Source organism: Enoplosus armatus, chromosome 23, assembly GCF_043641665.1.
Source record: "Enoplosus armatus isolate fEnoArm2 chromosome 23, fEnoArm2.hap1, whole genome shotgun sequence".
Lineage (NCBI taxonomy): Eukaryota > Metazoa > Chordata > Actinopteri > Centrarchiformes > Enoplosidae > Enoplosus > Enoplosus armatus.
The window spans coordinates 5,596,412-5,617,147 of NC_092202.1; the positions used below are offsets into that span (position 1 = coordinate 5,596,412).

The 20,736-nt window shown below is 41.9% G+C and overlaps 2 protein-coding genes across 2 annotated transcripts; one reads left to right on the top strand and one right to left on the bottom strand.

The window, feature by feature from the left end:
• Positions 1-23: 23 nt before the first annotated feature.
• On the bottom strand, positions 24-7,383 carry ajuba (ajuba LIM protein). Its single transcript, XM_070929754.1, has 8 exons — positions 5,826-7,383; positions 3,130-3,231; positions 2,902-2,969; positions 2,623-2,685; positions 1,320-1,450; positions 1,110-1,161; positions 773-841; positions 24-568 (listed from the first exon to the last, which is right to left on the bottom strand). The coding sequence occupies exons 1-8, from the start codon at positions 7,381-7,383 to the stop codon at positions 437-439; spliced, it is 2,175 nt and encodes a 724-aa protein (XP_070785855.1). The 3' UTR covers positions 24-436.
• Positions 7,384-11,053: 3,670 nt separating this feature from the next.
• Positions 11,054-13,056, top strand: mrpl52 (mitochondrial ribosomal protein L52). Its single transcript, XM_070930075.1, has 5 exons — positions 11,054-11,087; positions 11,463-11,532; positions 12,277-12,344; positions 12,599-12,663; positions 12,765-13,056. The coding sequence occupies exons 1-5, from the start codon at positions 11,054-11,056 to the stop codon at positions 12,915-12,917; spliced, it is 390 nt and encodes a 129-aa protein (XP_070786176.1). The 3' UTR covers positions 12,918-13,056.
• Positions 13,057-20,736: the final 7,680 nt, after the last annotated feature.

The window sequence follows — 20,736 nt, forward strand, 5'->3', positions numbered from 1 at the left end:
TACCTGTAATTAGACCATTGTCTAAACACAAATGAAAACATTTATTACAACAGAAATTACAGTAATGTTTTTCCCCAAATTGTACAGATTCACGTAACAAATCTCTTACAGTAAAGTCAAATTTAAGTGCAAAATGTTTGCTAGCGATAATATATGTACAAAACCGTTCAGCAAAATCCCTTGTTCTTCTACAGCAAACAGTAGCCACATTGGGGTAAAAAAAAGCAGTAGTTTCTTTCCCGTTCCCTTATAACTATGGTACAGTAATAGTACAGCAGGCAGTACATGTGACAAAGGGGGCTGATCCAAATCAAAGGAAGTGGATCAGTGGAAATGTCTGAATATCAGCAGTTTCATCTGAGCAAAAAGCACACGAGAGAGTGACAGCATGTTAAGACCAGCTTTTTCCAAACATCCACAGCTGCGCAGGAGCCGATCACTGTGTGTTGTGAGGGGGAATGCTGTGTGTGGTGCACACTCTGCTCATGTGACAGGAGTGGCAGAGGAGATGAGAGTCCAGAGGGAAGCACTGCGAGCCAGGCTTATCAGAGAGCTGCTTACCACACTCCTGAAGGAGAGGGAGGAAAAAAAAAAAAAAAAAAAAAAGACGCAGATAAGGACAGGAATGCACACAGAGGAAGTGAGGTCAGCCATCAAGGTACTTCATAACAAAAGCCAGATCAGAACAATTTGTTGCTCTGATTTTCTGCACTCAAACGTGATATTTTAGGTAATATAAAAAGGACAAAATACACGTTTGATGATCACTTACCTCACAGTGGTAGCACTCAAAGTGATAGTCCTTGTTCATAGACACGACCCTGAGGATCTCTTCACTGCCCTGAGACACAAACCAGAGAGGTCAGCACAGATGTCTGGGCAGATATAATTTGGCACACTTCCAGTTGCATATGCGTATCACCAGAAATATATACAAGATAAACTGATCTTGAAATACTCTTCTGTGATTGCCTGAAACTGCTTCTTCTATATTATATTGGTTGTAAAAAATATGTTTAGTTAAACCAAGTTAACTGAAAACATGACAACATAAATAACACGCCTCCAGCCAGCACGTGCATGGAGAATACACACAAACACACACTCACCTCAGTAGGTAAGATGGGTTGTAAACAGGCAGCACACTTTGGGGCAAAAGTCCTGCAGGACGACAGGAGAAAGTTTATGTACTGTAGAAACCAGAAGCACTCACACAGCTGAGTAATGTCTCTGAAGGTAAGTAAGTAAGTAAACAGCACCAGGATGCCTCCAAGTCATCCCCTTTGAAACACAGCATTTAAACACATAGCGAGTCTCACTTGTTGTAGTCTGCCACGCAGTAGATGTTGCTGTGATGGTCCACAGTGAAAGGCACCCCATCCAGAGCCTTGGAGCACACAACACAGCGAAAACAGCCAGGATGGTACGAGTTCCCGAGAGCCTGCAGGATCTGAGAATGAAGGCCAATCATTATTTAAGTAATTAAGAAAGATTTCTTGTCTCATTTTCTTTTTAAGAGGTGTATTTTATCAAATATTTCCACTGATAACTGGCCTCGACTGTATATGTGTGCATGTAGGTATGCATAGATACTGTATATGTTTTCAATTTCTGTTGTGATTGGATTTTGTAATCATATTTTCTTTTTTTGTAGTTTATTAGTTATTTTTCCTCCTCTTGTTCTTGCTACAGTACCTACATTTTTATTGTTCAATTTGTTTCTTACCGTTTTATGTTTGCCTTTTTAAAAACATCGTAATTGATGCATGCTATAAGAATAAACTTATATATAACCTAATTTGATTTTCCAAACGCCGCTCATAAGCCTAAGAGAAATTATTAGCTACACAAGCTCTAATGAATACCTTGAATGCCTCCCATCTTTTGCAAACATTAGTTTCAAAGTAGGTATCAAAACATGTCTCAGCAAATGTTTAATAAACACAGGGTCCTGAAGTAGATCAACTGGGAATCTCCATCTCGCTGAACAATGTATAAATTACCTGTAATCTTAACGATAAAGCAGCATGATCACTAATTACTATACTGTCATACCAACATCCTCCAGCAGAGACCAGAAAGTGCATTCACTACATGTAGCAATATTTCCAATTCAGCCACAAATTGAAATGGAAATTCATTTTTCTGCACCAACACGCTTTTGAGCATTAAAAGGTTTGTAGTCCTAAAACTTGAACGTGGTTAAGCCTTTCAAATTATGCAAAAAATGATGCCTGTGGATCCCAGGCTCACTGTGAGCTTTCTATTTATATTATGGGTATTCCATGGTTCAAATATGGTAAAAACGTTTTAAGCTAATCGCTACAGAGCTTTAATTCTGTATTTATCAAAAACCCAAAGCAAACATTCCACTGAAAAGCTGCCGTGGGAACCCGAAGAGGAGCCAACAAAAAGGACGTCACTGAATTTCTGTATCCTCTGTGGGGTTCTTGAAAGGCATCATGGGAAACATACTTGACTAAAAATTACACGGCACAGGTTAAGTATATTTCCTTTAAATCTAACAGAGGTGTTCAGAGGTATTTGTGTACTTCTTCATGTGGCACGCACACGCACACGCACACGCACACACACGCACACACACACACACACACCCCTCACCTGTTCGAGAATAAGGTGGCCACACACACTACACTTCTCAGCAGCAGCCTGGAATCCTGAAAACTGTAATTACAACAAAGAGATTAGCATTAGCAGAAAATCAATCCTCTGTCTCCGAACACATCTGTGTGTGTGTGTGTGTGTGTGTGTGTGTGTGTGTGTGTGTGTGTGTGTGTGTGTGTGTGTGTGTGTGTGTGTGTGTGTGTGTGTGTGCGTGCGTGTGTGCGTGCGTGTGTGTGAGAGACGGATGACAAAACACGCCTTGACCTCAACTCTTACCATGTAATCCTCTTTACAGTACACAGAGCCACTGACATTGTAGAAGTCCTTGTTCCTCAGGGTGCGTCCTGCAGAGGGAGAAGGATGGCAGACAAATGACTCAGCGTGATAATACTGGGAAGTTTTTTATAGTAAATGGGTAAAAATTGTGTTTAGAAAAAGGTGTTGTTGATTGAAATTAAGCATTACACTCATCGCTGTGTCTAGAGAGTGGGTGGGGGTACTCACCACAGGACACACAGGTGAAGCAGCGTGTGTGATAGAGGCTATCCAGAGCCTGGCAGGCATTATCCGCCCCATACACGCCTTTCCCACACTTCACGCAGGTTCCTGCCGGCACAACAGGGAAAAACACAGCGGACACAAACATGCATTTAGTGGAGAGTAATCGCTCAGCGGCTCTTAGCACTTCGTTTACGACGCATTCCAAGAGGATGTGTCTGAAATCCAACTCCACACAAAGTGTCAACACTTGTAAATCCTCTCGTTCGCACCACCTAGGGGATTTTCACACAGTTAAAACCCAGTTACCCATGCCAGCCTGTTTGCTCATCCACTCAAGTGTCTCTGCTGAAGCTCTGTTATTATTTAAGGGAAACTCCACCGGATCTGACTTTTTGGCAGTCGTTCCAGAAAATAGATGGCTCTTTCTTCTGGATCTTTCCTTTAAATTTGACTTTAAACCCCACAATTTTAGCAATTTGGAGATTAAACAAGATTGCACTTTTTTCCTGATGTTAGGAGCCTAAACTACCTCAGGAAAAAACAACACCATAAATCAATTACAAAAAAAAAAAATCATGTCAAATCATTTTCTGTCCAAAATTTTGACACAACAAACACATTTTTGGTGTTTTTTCTCTGATTTCTTTGGGTTGATGTCAGGTCCAAGGACTCCACCGACATATCAGTTAAGACCAGGAAAGTAAACAAGCATTTACCTAGATGCAAATAAGCATCTAGGTCAAAATTAGCACAAGTTCTAGTTTTGCTGCTTAGTGTCTGTAAAAAGAAAACACACTGATCTTGCACACACCTTGACCTGTACAACTAACTAACTATTCTGTGTTTCTCATCTGACAGACTACAGTTTAGTCTAAGTACATATTCAGCACTAGTCAGAGCATTAAATGTAAAGTGGAAAAGTGGTGTGGTGGTCCGAGTTACCGCGTTTCTGTTCTGTGATCTATTTCAAGGGTCTGCCTGCGTTTTTTTCCTTTCCAATGTGGCTGAGGGAGTGCCACACAAATCGAGAATTCCTACAATCTTGGACAGTCCCGTCGATATTTAGGAATAGGCACAAGTCTCTGCCAAAGCCAGAAACCAAAAAAAAAAAAAAAGGGCCAAGACTCAAACTCAAGGCTTTAAATTTTATGTCTGGAGCCACTACATATAGAAAAAGTTGGGAAAGAATTGGTTTACGGGACTGGGATAACATTCAGGGACTTTTAGACTTTTAGGCTTTTAGGTTTCATAACTAACAACAGTTATGTAGAATAAAGCTTTCTGTACTTGAAACCAATTTAAGAAGCACAAGACGGCATATTACCTGAATAGTTTTGTGTGTATACTTTTTTTTTTTTAACTTGTGGGACAAAACTCATCAACAGAAACAGTTTTTCCATTTGTTTGTTTTATGGATTAGCTCTGAATTTAGGTCTATAGTTTCTTTTGCCTTCTATCAAAGATATGAGCATTTTACTTTGCTCAGCATTACATTTTAATTTAGGTGTGTGTGTGTGTGTGTGTGTGTGTGTCGGCTGAGCTCAGAGCGTCTGTCTTCACGGCTCAGAGCTTCTGATTTCTTCCTAATGGCTGTGAGGAGTACAGTATTGTATGTCCCCTCCGGGCACACATACCTGAGCAGAAAAACAGGCTACAGCACACCGCCCCTGCACACGCCAAGGCAGCATTACACACACCAGCACACACACACAAACATGACTCACACACACACTGCGTTACTGTGGCCTGAAGTCACTCAGGGGAAACACACCCTGCCACAGAGAAACAATATACACACACACATATTCATCCAGCCACCGTGACACACTCCTACCCTGCCACACACACACACACACACACACACACACACACACACACACACACACACACACACACACACACACACACACACACACACACACACACACACAGAGCCCTAATCTTCTGTGACTCAGAGTAATGGTCGGAGCTGTGTTTATATGGAACCATGTAATTTGTGTCCGACTGTTACAGCAGGATTTTGCAGTTTAATGGCCATGTAGATACGCTGCATTAGCCCTCTATGTGCATCACACTGTGGCAGACTGGCAACGACTTGAAACATCAGCTGACTTTGCCTGATGTTTTGGCTACAGGTGTGAGCCTGAATGAGTGTATAAATATCTGTACGGTTAAATACTTTCATTTTTTTTTTTTTACATCTATATGTATCTTCAGTGTGTCCTGCATGTTCTTTTTCTTTCTTCTCTTCAGCCAAACATATCTACTTGTCTGGATCAGTTTCTGAAGCCCGAGCACTTTTTTCTTCTTCCTTCTCCTTTATGCTTTGCGTGCTACAACCCTGCATGTCTCTGCAGGTTCCAATGCACCATCCATCCATACACTCTTTCAACTATTAATCTGTCCATCCATCCATACAACCCTTTCATTTAGAAAGAAACCTGTGATCTGACACCAGGCAGTGAGGAGGACAATAATAACACACTGAGGGCGGATGCTGGGCGACCCAGCGCTCCATTATGAATGCATGGGATACCGTGCATGAACAGTGACAGCACTGGCTCAAATTAGGGATGTGATTTTACAATTTGTGTTAAATGCAGCTCTGTTTAACTTGCATCCTGGCTACCTTTCCCCCTCACTTTCCTGTTTCCACCGTGTAGCCTGAAAACTGTTGTTAAAAAAAAAAAGGATCTCACCAAAGAACTCCTGGCGGTTCTCCACGGCCTCCCGACCAGCTCCGACTCCTGGATCCTCCTGAGGTTTGACTGGCCCTCCAGCTGAGCAAGGCCCCAGTGTTGTTGTGCTCGGTTTGGAAAGAGCTGTCAAGGCCAGAGACTCCCTCAGCATCAGGCCATCCAGGAGCCCATCACCTTCCAGCACTGCATCTCTCAGTAGAAGTCGGGTGAGTTCTTCCTGGTACCGGGTCCCAGGCAGGTCTGAGTATCGGCCCCTGTCTCCCATCACACCCCCCTCTTTGCCTCTCACACCTGCCTGCTGCTCTACCCACCACTCTGGGCCTGCCTGGTAACACGCTGCTCCTGGACTTCCAACAGCAGGTGGGTAAGAATGTCGGCTATCATGGGGCCCTGGACGCATCCCTCCATCCAGGTATTGAGTCCAGGCCTCCACAGGGGTTACCCCGGCCCTGCCTGGTGCTCCATAACCAGCCGCAGAGCCCCCTGTCTGCATGGAGGGAGATTGCTGCTGTGGAGGGAGGCCTCCAGAGGCAGAGTAGCGAGAGTCGTAGCCCAGGCTGATGCCACTGGTCCGGTTGCTGCTGCAGCGGCTCCCCATGGGACTCCCTCCTCCACCACCACTAGCCGTGCTGGAGGCAAAGCTGGACCTGGGGCTGACCAGCACCGACTCCTGGAGGCTGAATGATGAGCATGGGCTCAGGGTTGGTCCTGGGGGATAAAAGAAGCCTCCTCCTACACCTCCTCCGGTCACATCAGATGTACGATGTGGTGGATGAGAGAGGGATGCAGGCCTGGTACTCTCCCACAGTTCACTGCCAGTGCTCAGGCGTTTGTAGAACAGAGCCTCCTGAAGAGAGAGGCGTTTGTGTCTCTCAGGCTCGGAGAGGTAGCCAGGCTCTGCCAGGCCGCCTCCACTACCTCTGGGAGCCGACCCATAGCCTGTGGCAGCAGGGTACGGCGGGGGAACAGAGAGAGGCGGCGGCTGGGAGAGGAGCTGCTGCCGTCGGACCAACTGCTGGAGCTCCAGGGAGTAGCGCCGCTGATTGAGGGACGCCTTGGAGCCAAACGCTCCCAGAGGGTCACACTCAGGGCCCAGGCCAGATTCACGCCTCAGGTGGGAATCCACGCCCTCACCCAGGTAACAGGAAGCTCGCTGCTGGGGGGAGCGACGCCTCAGTGGTGCCAAGGTGGAAGGGTGAAGCTGTTGCTCGCCATCTGGAGGTATGGCACCCACCGTGGAGGAAGATGGCGGTGGGGTGAGGAGCTGAGAGGCAGGCATTCCCATCCCTCCTCCTCTCCCACTCGCTGGAACACATGCATCGCTTGTGGTTGCAGAGGCAAGCGAGAACTGGCCAGGTCTTGAGGGCGAGGCAGCTGCAGAGCTAGGAGCTGGTGGCAGACCGCTGCCCCCACCGCTGCCTCCGGAGATGCCAGTGTTGGCGTTGCTGTTATTAGAGTTGTTGGCAGAGTCATGTTTTTTCTTTGAACTGTTGAATTTCACACTGCCAGAGTCTGTTAGCTTTAACTTCTCCAATAACTTGCTTATCGGCCTGTCCATGATGAAGCCTTCTCGTGTTTTTTACCTGTCTGGGCAAAGTCAAGTCCTACAGTCCCCCCTTTAAGTTACAGATTAATGTGCTCAAATACAGTGTGGGTAGATATACAGCAGAACAAAGATGTTCAAGTAAATCTAGTTTTCACTACGACAGATGAAATCAAATTCTTACTAAAAATTTAAAAATTGGCCTTGAAACTAGCACAAAAGTTAAACAAAAAAGACCCTTATATACACACAATAAATACAAAAAAACAGATAAATAAGACCTTTAAGACATTTCAGGGTGGTTACATGACTTAAGCCCTCTGAGTCATCTGGTTTGCCCTCATGTGGAAAATCCACAGGCACAGGTAGGCTGTGGTGAGGAAGAATCCATTGGATTATTAGACATATACTAATAGTTCAAGTCAATCCAGCCAGGAAATAGGAGAAACATAAATCCAGGACACTTCGGCGTGACCTATGGTCGTGGAGGGCCTCCTTTGTGGACCCTCATGTGGCTCCACATCTGCATCTTCTCTACTAGTTGAACTGTCTGAAATAAACTTAAGTAAAGTCGGGTTGATAGCTTGGTTATCCAGTGCGGTGTGGGGGTGTCTCTCCGTTTGAATTCTCTTTTTAAAAAACACAAAGCGCAGAGAGGTTCAGCGGGATGCAGGCTATCACCGCTTCATGTGGGTCCAGTGTAGACAAGAAAATAAATCCGTTTGAGCTCAGATAGTCGACTCACCCGACTTCTGCCATTCATCTCAGGATGAAATGTGCGCGGAAAAATTAAAAACCAACGCGGTTAACTTTAACTCGGGCAACGGAAAACACACATACGGCACTCGCTAGACTCCTCAGTCCGTCCGTCCATCCGCCTGTGCTCGGCTGCTTTTATCATTCCCGTTTTCAAAGGAGAAATCCTGTCGGCGAAAGAGTAGCGGAGAAGTTTGGAGAGAGAGAAGGAAGTGGGGGAAACCGGTGCGCCGTTACAGTTCCACCCCAACAGACCGGTGCTGGACTAAACGAGTCGCTCAAGATAAATAAAATCCCTCCCCGTGTGCATTGCACGGTCGACAACTTTGTTTCTTTCTTTCTTCCCCCTAAATAATTACTTACCTCCCCCCTCTTTTTACAACAGTAGTCGAGTTAGCTACGGCGGAGGCAGATAGCTCCGGTTACAGCTTTTCAAAATAAACTCCTGCCTGTCAGCTATTATATTTAAACCAAACAAAATCGGAAACAGTCCGTGGTACAGCCTTGGTTTCGTTTCACAAAGAAGAATATATTCCCGCTTAACATTTAGACACAGTTTTGTAGTTAGTGGTTCCCACGTGGTTATTTATTCGCCTCCTATTCGAAGGCCGCACTATATTCGCTTTTATTTTGAAGGTAGAGTCACTGGGCGACCGTTACTTCGCGTTCTGTCCGTCTGCCGGGCTTGACGCATCACTGTTCCTTTATCAGTCAGCGGCGGCTCGTTTCCCCCACCAGGCCGGAACACCTTTCCACCAGCCATGGCTGTGTCGTCATTCATACGCAAAACTCCCTCAGAGGATGTGCCCACTCCCCCAAGACCTGCTCTTTACAAAAAAATAATGTTATTAGAGAAAAATTATGCTTTAATCTTTACTTTACTGAGCTTGGGACTAGTCTTTTTTGTCTTTTTTTTGGGGGGGGGGGGGGGGGGTCCTTCTGAAGTTTTCAGCCACAGCATCTTGAGTTAACCATTGTCAAACTAAAATAAAAATGTTTCCACAGAGTTTCTGCCCTCAGCCTACTACTGCAACCCTCGCAATGCCGTGGCTACTACTGAGGTCATGTCTTCAGTATTTTTGGCTTCAAATGTGTGGGGGTTTGACAGTGGTGGAAGAAGTATTCAGATATTTTACTCAAGTAAAACTAGAAATACTCTGCAACCAGTAAAAGTTCTGCATTTACAATCTTAGGCTACTTAAGTAATAGCATAAACATAAAAATACTGAAAGTAAAAGTACTTTTATAAAATGTGGATTAATCACCGGATTATAATTAGTGATGCATTAAGGTGTACGTTTTGAAAACCTGAGGAGTTTACATCCCAACATTATACACAATGATGCATATTCATAAAAAATGTGCTGAATCAAATTGTGGGACAAATATGGGGGGTCAATGTGGACCCACAGTTAGTTTCTGTCCTGGGGACACCTAATAGGTTAATGAAGTCCTGATTCTGGTGGTCGTCTAGAAATGGTAGTCTGACCATTAGGCCAATATTTATTATGACTGAGACATGACTACATGAGTATTTTCCTTTTCTACTCCACTACAAGTTGGAGGGAAATGTTGTACTTTTTACTCCAGTCTGCATAATGGGTACTTTAACCAACTATATGCCAGTTATACTAAGCATGACTTTTACTTGTAATGGAGTATTTTACATTGTGGTATTGATCTGAGTACTTCCTCCATCTCTGTTTTAAACATTTGTAAATCTGTCTAAATCATATAAAACTGCGTCGTTTAGGCAACGGCACTACTTTATTGTACCACCAGCCTGTGGAATGCGCGGAGGGACACGGCGGAGTGAGGGGGCTGGTGAATTTTTTCGGCGTGTCTGCGTTCTCCAAGGAGGATACAGGGTAAACATCCCGCTACTATTTCAGTACTGGCTGGTCTTTAGTCAGTCCCGGTTCCGGCTGTTTGTGGCAGTTAAGGGACACACCTAAACACATCAAGCCCTGATAAAGCACCACTGTGTTTGGATAGGCCTGCCGGCTCTCTATCTGCCCCGCAGACCCCTCCATATGGAGCCTTTCATGGCCCCTGCGGTTGACCGGAGTCCCTGCAGCAGCCTCTGCAGACTCTAGCGTTTACCTCACCGGCTGCGAGTGGGAACTTGTCTGAAAAGCTAACAGAGAAATTCTTCTGGGCTTAGTAGCGGAGCAGTTCATACAAAAACAATACTTTGAAGAGCTGCGAGAGCGGCTGTTCGCTGTCTGCATTTCTGCTCCAGCGAAATACAGTCATGTCGATAATAGGCTACTTCCAGATAGACATCATCAAGCGCTCTCCCCCACCATCTATCTCAATCTTCTCCCTTTAGCGTGTATATGTGTAATTATTTCTTCAAAGGGCAGATATGCAAACACAACATTTAACATAAATTGAGAAATTTAAGTAGATAACTGTTTGTCACCCAAACATAAAGGGGGCACTCAAGTGTTTTAGTGCTGCTCTTCTTTAAAGTTGAGGGACTCATGAGAGACAGATTATTAAAAAAATAATGGTCAAAATTGAAGCGACAGAGACCTGACCTAAAGTCCAAAGTTTGGGTCAAGCTCTAAAAACCCTGGATCATACACTTCCTGTAAGACGGGCTATACATGGCAGCTTCAATAAATGCTTGAAAACCAACCAGTACTCCTATGCTGAAACAAAACTATGAGGACCCAAACTTATCTTGTGGCCCCTCTGCATGACAATGACAGAGAAAGCTGTTCAACAACAAAAAATGCACAAAATCAATGTGAGAATAATAAGAGCTTTGTTTTCTATAGTTTTGAGTTATAAAATCCCATTTTCAGTCACCAAACATTTCAAATTCTCCACTGAAAATAAAGGTACACAGTCACTAAAAGCCAGGCCCTGTCAGCGTGTCTTTAGCGCCTCCTGGTGGTTAACACAGAGTAGTGCAGACAACATGGCGGCCCCCGTGAGGACGTTGTGCTGCTCAGGTGAGACAGAGGTTATTCACTAAATCTGGTGTGTGTGAGACCCGTTAAAACTCCAAACCTGAGTTTCGTACCTGTAAATATCTTCTTGTACCAGTCGCTTCCTTTTGATTCAGCTGTTTATTTGAATAACCACCGTAAATACAGTAACGACGACTATCAAGGCTAACGCTTATGCTAACAGTTCTGCCAAGCAAACTAGTAAAGTAAAGCAGCATTTTGCTTTGTGAAGTAACCACATAGATGCGTTTTTACTTACTGACTGCTCATAAGATCATAGTAGAGTTATTAAAGTGTATGCTGTAAATGTCAGGTGATTGTGGGTGTCTGGAGGTGACTTCAGAGGCTGTTTTTGTTTCTGGACTTGTTGTTTTCCAGTGTTGAGGCTCTCCAGCAGGCAGTTCAGCACCACATGTGGAGTACAGGCTGGAGAGAAATGGAGGAAACAGTAAGTTCACTGTTGATGTCACAGTGGACACACTGATGTAATGTGCTCACATGGGAAAAATAACAATAAATACATGAAAACATAATTCTAGGACAGACAGACATTTAATGTATAATAGAAATTTAATGTATAATAGAAAATAACGTTAGTTTTGTGACCCAGTGATTCCAAAGCAATACCAGAAGTGACTGCTTCACTGGACAAATAGTACTCACCCTTTCATGCTAGATTTGAATGATTTTATTACTATTTTATATACAGATTTTTAAGGTAGATTCTAGATAGATTTTTTTTTCTCCCAATAGCGTCCATGTAAATAATATTAAATGAATGTGCTCAATGAGACCAATTTAGAATATGGGCAAGTCAGCATGAAGGTATTGAAAAAACCACATCAGTATTGTGTCATTTAAACAGTAATTTATTTATGGTGCCCAAGTCAAACTCCAGCAGTTAAGTGTGAAGCTGGGAGGTGAGTCCTACTACTGCCAACACTGAGTAAGAAGACGCTGCTGGATCCAGACCCTAACCCTTCTGTCGAATATCCAACTTAAAACTAACTTCACCGGGGTCACAGCACAAGTTTAGTTTTGCATGACCAAAATGGGCTGATTGGCCCCTATTAGCCGCAAGTCCTCCCATTCTCTGTGCAGTTTTTGCGATTGGGCTTTTTTGCGGCGACACTGCCCTCATCACTATCACAGTATAGATTTCTAAACTCATAACGTTTGTGTTTACTTGCAGACATGGACTTTCCCGAAGCGGCACAGAGTACGGCCCTTTGACAGATCTCCCTGATTGGTCGTTTGCAGGTATTATTTTTTTGCATTTGTAGTTTTTGTGGAGTCATACATATTAGGAGGTGTTTTGTAGAGGATGTCAACAGTGATGTGATTCTGCCTTTTGTTTCTGTGTAAAGTAATGAAGCTCATTTGACACTGATCTTATTAAATTCAGGGTAATTTAGCTAATGCCAAAACAAGTCAATTTCTTTGTGATCTACTTCTAGCACATTTTGTAATTTTTCATGCATATTTAACGTTTTCTTGTCTGTGTATCTGGACAGATGGAAGAGCAGCACCTCCAATGAAGGGACAGATAAGAAGAAAGCAAGAGAGGGAAGTTTTAGCAGTGAGTATCAACACATTTGCCTTCTTATTTTATTTTAATATCACTCTTTCTGTCTTCCATTACATGCTTTTTGTCTGTAACCTCTGCGCTCTTTCTCCCAGAGACGTATCGTGATGCTGAACTCAGAGGTGGACCGAGGGATAGAGGCGTGGAGTGAAAAACAGCAAGAGGCCGCAAGAATGGAGGAACACAAAAAGTCTCTTTTACTCAAACCTAAAGGGAAGCTGTTAATTAAGAAAAAATCCCAAAGTTAGAAACAGATTCTCATCATAATCATGTCGAGATATCCTTATTCTGAACGATAAGTTGATAGTCGACCTATTGAATATATTTATGAGCTTTTCTTTTTCACTTTTCATGGATTTCTGCAATAAATGTTTGTTCTGTTTGTGATTTATACTTTAGATATGAGTCTGTTTATAATCATGGATTTGTGGGCTGTTTGATGCTGAAACCTGTCCAGTAATTGAGTGATGACTTGTATGATAGATATAATGCTGAGTTAATGTCTCTCAGCTTCCACTAGAATGCAGCATTTCTCCTCTGTAGGGCAGTGTGAAGGCTCCAACGCCATTTTGTCTGGTGTTGGGCTCAGAGAGGAGTTTTGTTGGGTCAAGCAGAGGAAGGGAGGAGCTGGCAAACATAAAGTAGCTCTGATTCAGGTCCTCACTGTGTGTGAGTATATGTGTTAGACACCTTGGCATGCTGTTGTAACTCAATGTTACTCGAAAATACATGACGAATGTTTGGTCCACCTCAGTGAAGCAGTTCAGTTGAGTTTAAGAGGAGAGCCAATAAAAAGGAAAACCTCACCAGAATAATTTACACACTTTTAGTAGCCAGATTGAAGACAAATGTGCTCCAAAATGAAAACTAAGAGTGTAAGATAGTACTCACTTGTGGACAGACGGGTGTTTCTGGCTCATTTAAAGCAGCTTACTTCTTAAATTTCTTGGGGCATCTCTACCAACAAAGAGGAAAAAGTTCTGAATTTTGAATGTGCTGTTCTGCAGCCTGGTGTCTGGAAAGATGATTAGCCGGCTGAAGCCAAGTTGGCAGAAAGTTGCATCCCACAGAAAGTGATATTTTGCTGGTATCGGCTCAAATGTTAAGTTGGATGAAGTCTTAATCAAGCTGCAGGGACACTTTTGTCTTTTGCATCATCTAATTTTAAAAGCAGAAAACAGATCAGCTGGCATGAACTAATTCCACTTATGTGTCTTTAAAAGTTATTGAGTATCTTTTGTGCCTCTTTGAAAAGATACTGATGAATTATCTTAAAGAAAATCAGACTTTGTGTCATATGCGTTTATGCTGTAAAGGGTCATTTTGCAGAGATGCTGAGCAGCTGTGCCTTTGTTAAGTCAGCACTAATTTAGAGTGACTTTGACTTATAAACAGACTATTTACAAAATGAGGTAAGCCTCTCCTCTTGCCCTCACTCTTGCTCCCTTCCTCATGTTTTTCTCTCCCTCCATCTGCCTCGTTTTCTTTTTCTCTCTCTCTTTGTCTTGTTGCAGACTTCAGCAAAGCCCCACTGTAATTAGGGCTGCTAGCCGCTGAGTTGCAGATTCTTTTCTGTGGAGATGGGAGTCCCCCCTCTTCCTCCTCCCCCTCCTCCTCTCCTTGTCTTAACTTTTTCATACAGTTGACCAAAGGAGCTGACTGTATGTTTGTTGTGTTACAGAGAGTGTGGGAGAACACTGAACAGGCCACTATGAAGGTGTTAAAGAAATGTCAAAGTGGTTAACACACACACACACACACACACACACACACACACACACACACACACACACACACACACACACACACATCCTCACACCTGCACCATCAAAGACCTCCAACTGTACCAACAGTGAGAAATGTAACTCCTCATTCTCTTTTCACATCCTGCTTCTCTGTGAATGTGTTTCTCCTCAACAACCTCTCCTCCGACTCCCCCCCCCCCCCCCCCCTCCTCGTGTTGTTTTGGTTTTGGGGAAATGAGAACCAGATGTTGCTTATTGTGCAGAAGTCAGCGATGGAGGAAGGGAGTTTTAGAGTTTAAGGGGGGTAGGGGGCTTTAGGTGAGGTCAGTCTGCTTGGATGGAGGTCGAAGGATGGGAATTAGCTGACATGCCTCTGTAGTTTCACCCGCAGACCAGAAACTGGGAGGATTTCCTGACAGATATGACTGCGACAAGGCTGCAGGAGGATGAGTAGTTCTGGTGCAGAGTCGGGAGGGTCTGATTCAGCAACTCGTTCCCAAAGACCGCTTCCTGACATGGGTGTTCCTGTAGTGTGGGGCACCCTGGGTAACATGTTTAACAAAATTACACAGCCTGAACATTTTGAACTGTACATGACTGTATGAGAACTGGCACTGCAGACTGCAATTATCTTTGTTTGTTGCTAGTTGGACAGTCAGTAAACCACGTGGCTTCCTTGGTACTTTGTATATTTGTTAATTCAATCAGGCGTCTGGACAGATTATTGTCACTCTTGTTTCATGTCAGTCTGTTAAAATGCTTCTGCATAAGAGGGAGTTTGTTTTGAACAAGATAAAGATGAGATTTTAAGTAGGCTGAAGCCTGCAGAAGTACAAGTACCACTACATTAATGTAAAAATACTCTATTACAAGTGAAAGCCCTGCATTCAAAACACCCACACAAAAGTACAGAAGTATTATTACCAAAATGTACTAAAATAAAAGTACTCATTATGCAGAAAAATGGCCCCTGCAAATGACATGTAGCATTTTATATAGCATAGCATTTTTATATATGTTGCAGGTAGTAGAGGAGGAACTAGTTTTAATTACTTTAGTTACAGGTAGTTTGGTACAGTGGTTCTCAACCTAGGGGTCAGACCCCTCCAAAGGGTCAAGAGATAAATCTGAGGGGTCGTGAGGAAAGAAGAAAAAAAGTTCTGCTTCACAAATGTGTGTTTTTTTTTAAATTTCTATCTTAATCTCATGTTTGCTTTTTTTGTGAAATACTGGATAATTTGACCTTGTTGAACCTCAAACTGTTATTTAAATGAAACCATGTGAGACGTTTAGAGGCGAGGAACTGCTAACAACTCGTCGACATCTGAAATGTGACAAGGAGCCTAGACACTGCTGTTTTTAGTAAGGGGTCACAAGCCAAAAAGGCTGGGAATGACTTGTCTGTACTAATGTGTTGTATTTTATAAGCCTGTCATATGTCTTTAATGTAAAATCGGAAAAGTAGTTGGTAACAAGGCGTCAGATAAATACAGTGGAGTTAAAAGTGCAATATAGTACCTCATATTTGTACTTGAATAAATGTACTTCCACCACTGGAAGTCAGGCAAAATGAGAAAATGAAGATAAAAAGAAAAAGTGCTGTTAAAGTTACAGTAGAAGGTAAATGGTGCCATAATGTAGGTCACCCAAACAAAGTCTCAGGTTGAATTGCAAGCAGCTGTCCTGGCCACTTCCTGCCTGGCATGGAGAAGGAGTGCTGAGCCCGATGAGTTGTTCCTGCGCCGCCCAGACACACTGTATGAGTTCAGCATTAAAATGGCTGACAGGGAGACAGAGACAGAGGAATGGAAGCCAACATGGCTGCCAAGGGTCTCATCTGCGTTCATGTCCGTGACCTACAAGACAAGATGGAGAGCAGATGCTTGGCAGATGAACTTGGTAACACCTCCAGGCAGACGTCCAGATTACTGCATGAAATGGCCAAAATTAAGTGAAAATGTCTTGTTTGAGTGTCTTGATTTATTTTCTGTCCCCTTACTGATCAGCAACATCTTTTACAACATTAAACATGACTGTCTGACTGCTCCTCTGTGAGTCCGCCCACCAAGATGACATCGCCACGACAACTTGAAAGAAAAAATCCTTAACTAGGAAAAAGATGAGGCACAGATGAAGGTTTCTGGAAACAATATATTTTACAGGTCCCGTAGTTTCCTAATAATTTCCTAGAAAGGAACTGTGAATTCTTAAGAAGGTTCCTGGATAGAACTACAGTATGTAATTTAGTTATATAAAAGGTAGCAGGGAGACATTGTTAAATAGGTACACTCAGTTAATTTATTCCAATTAATTGCTAGTGTAACAGAGAACATTGGTTCCCATGGGCCGTGTTGTGGGACAATTAACAGGATATAATAGCACACCAAATTAAATTAAATTAAAACATCAGAGACAAAACAGGCTCTACGGGTCGGCTACAGAGAAGCAGCTCCGAAAGAGATTCAGATTCATTGTTTTGCTTGTTTCACTTCCCTTTGTCCCCCTTTTGTGAATTAACTCTCCCCAGCACCCTAAGTTAATGACTTCAATCCTTTGATAATGCTTTCTAGATCTGTTGTAAACCACCAGTAAGAACACATTTTGTCTCATAAAAGACATTTGTTGTTTGTTCTTTTCTATTTGCTATAACGCTATTATAATATATATAATAATAATGTTGGTAATCAATTAACAAATGCTTACTTAGTAAGTTGTTAATAGATTACTTTTCATCAGATATGTTTTCCACAAGGTAAGTAGTCATATGGTTTGATTAGTCAAAAGGAGTTTTCACAACCTGGCAACCCAAAAATTGTTCTCACTAACAGCTCTTAACTGGTCTATAAAACATGAGTAAATGTTTATTAACCATCAATAAAGCCCTTATTTACAAGTTATAAACCCTTAATATAGTGTATTAACATAAACTCTATCATTAGTATTAGTTCATCTATGTATCCATCAGTGATCCAGTGGGTGCTTCTCTAGAAAGATGGATTAGTCCAAACAGTTATTGTTCATGAGAGAGAGACCAATGGAAACACCAGGTGACAGAGAGACAGAGAGAGTTTGGCCAGTGGAGGAGGAAAGTGGACGAACAGATGTGAGTAGAAAAAAATAGAAAAGGTGGGGTCAGTCAGGTTAGTGTACAGTATATTCAAAAATCCACAGCAGCTTCTGCAACAATGCCTCTTCTAGTGTCTCATTAACCGACATACAGAAATATAGTAAGTCTTTATATTCAGTTAACCAATCAAGCTAATTATTATATCTGTAATATGGAAAAGAGTAAATAAATGTTCCCTGTCAGTGTTTTATTATTATATATGATGTTTCTGGAATAATATTACTGCTGCATTAATGTTTATGTTGCTCTATACTGGTGTAGATGTTGCAGCTAATTTGAAGTACAATCATCATATTCTACAAGATCATCATATGTTTGTAGTGTTGCTGTCAACTTTTCATTAGAAAAACATCCTTGTTTTCAGCTTTGTGACGATGCGTTTTCCAGCTAATCCAAGGAGGGTTTAAAATCGTTTATTTAGTTTAAAAAGACCTCCAGTGGTTTAACTCCTCACCTTGCTGCAGTGATGTAAATGCGTACTTCAGGGTGTGTTAGTACACTGTGACATCACTGTTGAATGTGTTTGCTGTCTGGCTCAAGGGCAATTCAACCTCTACAAAAACTAGATTAAAACTGTATAAGGCTTTTTATACGCTAATGTAACACAAAGTACTTTGGAAAAGGACTGTAAACAGTTAAAAGTGCTGAAGGATTTACTGTTTATGTGTAAAAGGAACCTAATTCATATCATGTATTCTGGAAAATGGCATTTACATGAAAGCAGGGTCTTTGGGAGACTATTGATTTTAAGCAATTTTCTCTTTCAGTCAGTGGTTGTTTCCCTTAATTTTGTGGTTTATCCAGGTTGTTGTTGTTGTTTACTGTTACTCTGATACGTTTATAGTATGTGAAGAGTTAAAACAGAGAGCATGAGGAAAAAGGCTTGAAGGGGGGGAGGAAAGGGCCGAGGAAGAAAGAGCAAAAACAGACCAGAGATACTTGTGGTGAGAGGAGGAGTGGTTTGAGACTGAAGCCTCATAAAAAGAACAATTTTGCAGAAGGAGAAGAGGGAGGGAGGCTGCTTGCAAAAGGATCTTTTTGGGATAGAAATGCGCAGGGGGAAAAATATCCCCAACCATATAAAATCATTTCTGTTTAACTGCCCTTCTCACTTCTCTCACCTCACCTCTCCTTTCCCTCATTTTCTCTCACACACAGTTTTTCTTCACACGTTTTCACAATTAATTTTAAGAGGAGAGAGCTCAACTTTTTTCTTTGTATAAACCTGAACACACACACACACATACTGTATACACACATGCAGAGTGCTGCTTGGTTCAGATGTTTCAAGAATACCAGATGCTCGGCTGGAACGCACTCCTCTGAAAAATGTGACCATTCCATCATTTTTTCCGACCCGTTCCTCGGCACATGACTGCTGGCTCAACGTCCACAACAACCGGCGGGGTGGTGTAACTGTGTCCAGACTGCGCCATCTGAGTCCCTCCAGCAGGCAAAGACCTGGACTGTCCTGGTCTGGAGGTCTGGACGTGAAGACACATTGTCACACATCACTTCTATTTGTTTTAACCTTCATTGTTCACCTCAACAGGAGGGTCAGGATAGAGGTTAAAGAGTCTGACATGCTTTATATCTCAAGATTGGACAAAACAGATTTTAAGAAACACCTAAAGTATTCTTTAAAACTTTATTTGCAGCATGCATATTCAGATTAATTGAGGTTTTGTTTGTATGTTTTTGATATTGTTTTAATGGGTGGAGATTATTGCGGTAAACGTGTTATGAACTGCATGTGAATTGTAGGAAAAGAAGTTGTCGTCAAGGTAACTATTAATGAGGATCCAAATATGCAATAAACAATAAAACCACACAAAATATCAACGCATACTTTAAAATGCGGATGTACCCTCTGGAACCACTTGATTATTAAAGTGTTGATGGACATTATCATCCTCCAGAGCAGCACATATTGGAGTGAAAGAAGCTAAGGACAAAAAAAGTGCAGATGTTGATCTGCAGATGTTGACTTGATTCACAATGGCTGAACCACTGCGACTGATGTAATCATCACAAACAAACCATGTTTTCTTGGTTTGTCTCCAACCACTAAACATTTCAGGAGGAAATGGTAGTTTTTAAATTGTGAGATTTTCAAAATACAATATGATCCAAAGCTTCAGCTGAATACATCAGCCTTACACCACGCCCTGTTTAGCACAAAATTAGCTTTTGCATACTAACTGCCAAAATAGTGCGTTATGTATTATAACAAACACTCAGTGGCCACTTTATTAGGTACACCTGAACAATTCAATACAACAGCTCTGCCTTACCAAGCTTATTCATTTTCAGTTTTTCTTGACTCTTTACTTTACAGTTATTACTGAAGTTGTAGTGGGTGGTCATGTTGTATTGCATTATATTGATATATTGAGGTAATTTCTAATATTTTGCCACCCTCCTGTAAATGATGTGGAAGAAAAGATGTGTGTATTACTTTATAATTTTATCATAAAGCATGAAGTTAGGACACAATCAAGGCCGGTCAAACAGATGTTTTCCTACATTGAGGTATGTGACCCTGCCTAAATTAAAACCCTCTATCGCCAAATTGTCAACTTTTTCAGGAATTAAATGAACAGATGTGCTTTTAGCTTGAACACGATGTATTCTGAGGTTTCATGAACAAGGATAGTGGGACTTTGTTAGCTTTGTTAGAGTTCTTCATGACCACAGTGATTTAATAAAGCAGCATTGCCTTCAGAATAGTTAAGAATAAGACCAAATGGATTAATAGAGGTAATATTCAGCGTAAACTATACTTTCCATGACATTTTTGGGGAGTAAAATTCAGTATAAAAAATCTGTGTATATTCAGATACTGGCGAAGATATTGTGAAAGAATGGAAAAAGTATGTGACTGTTTGTAGAAAATAGTTTAATTTCACTTTATCTAATGAAATACAAAAGTGAAAACAGGCAGGAGAAAAAAAATCTCATTCCATTTTATTGATATGATCATCATTATAAATATCATTACCATTATCATTGTTATTAACTAAATGAATTCACCTTCAATTTTGATTTGTATTAAAAAAAAGAAGAAAAAATAAAATCATTGAGCACCATCAAAGTTCATAAATAGCATTGCTTGTTGTTCTGTGCCAACATCTGGGTAATTTTGGGTGTTTCTTTCAAGTAAAAAGAAACTCCCTGAACTCACATTTACCCCCC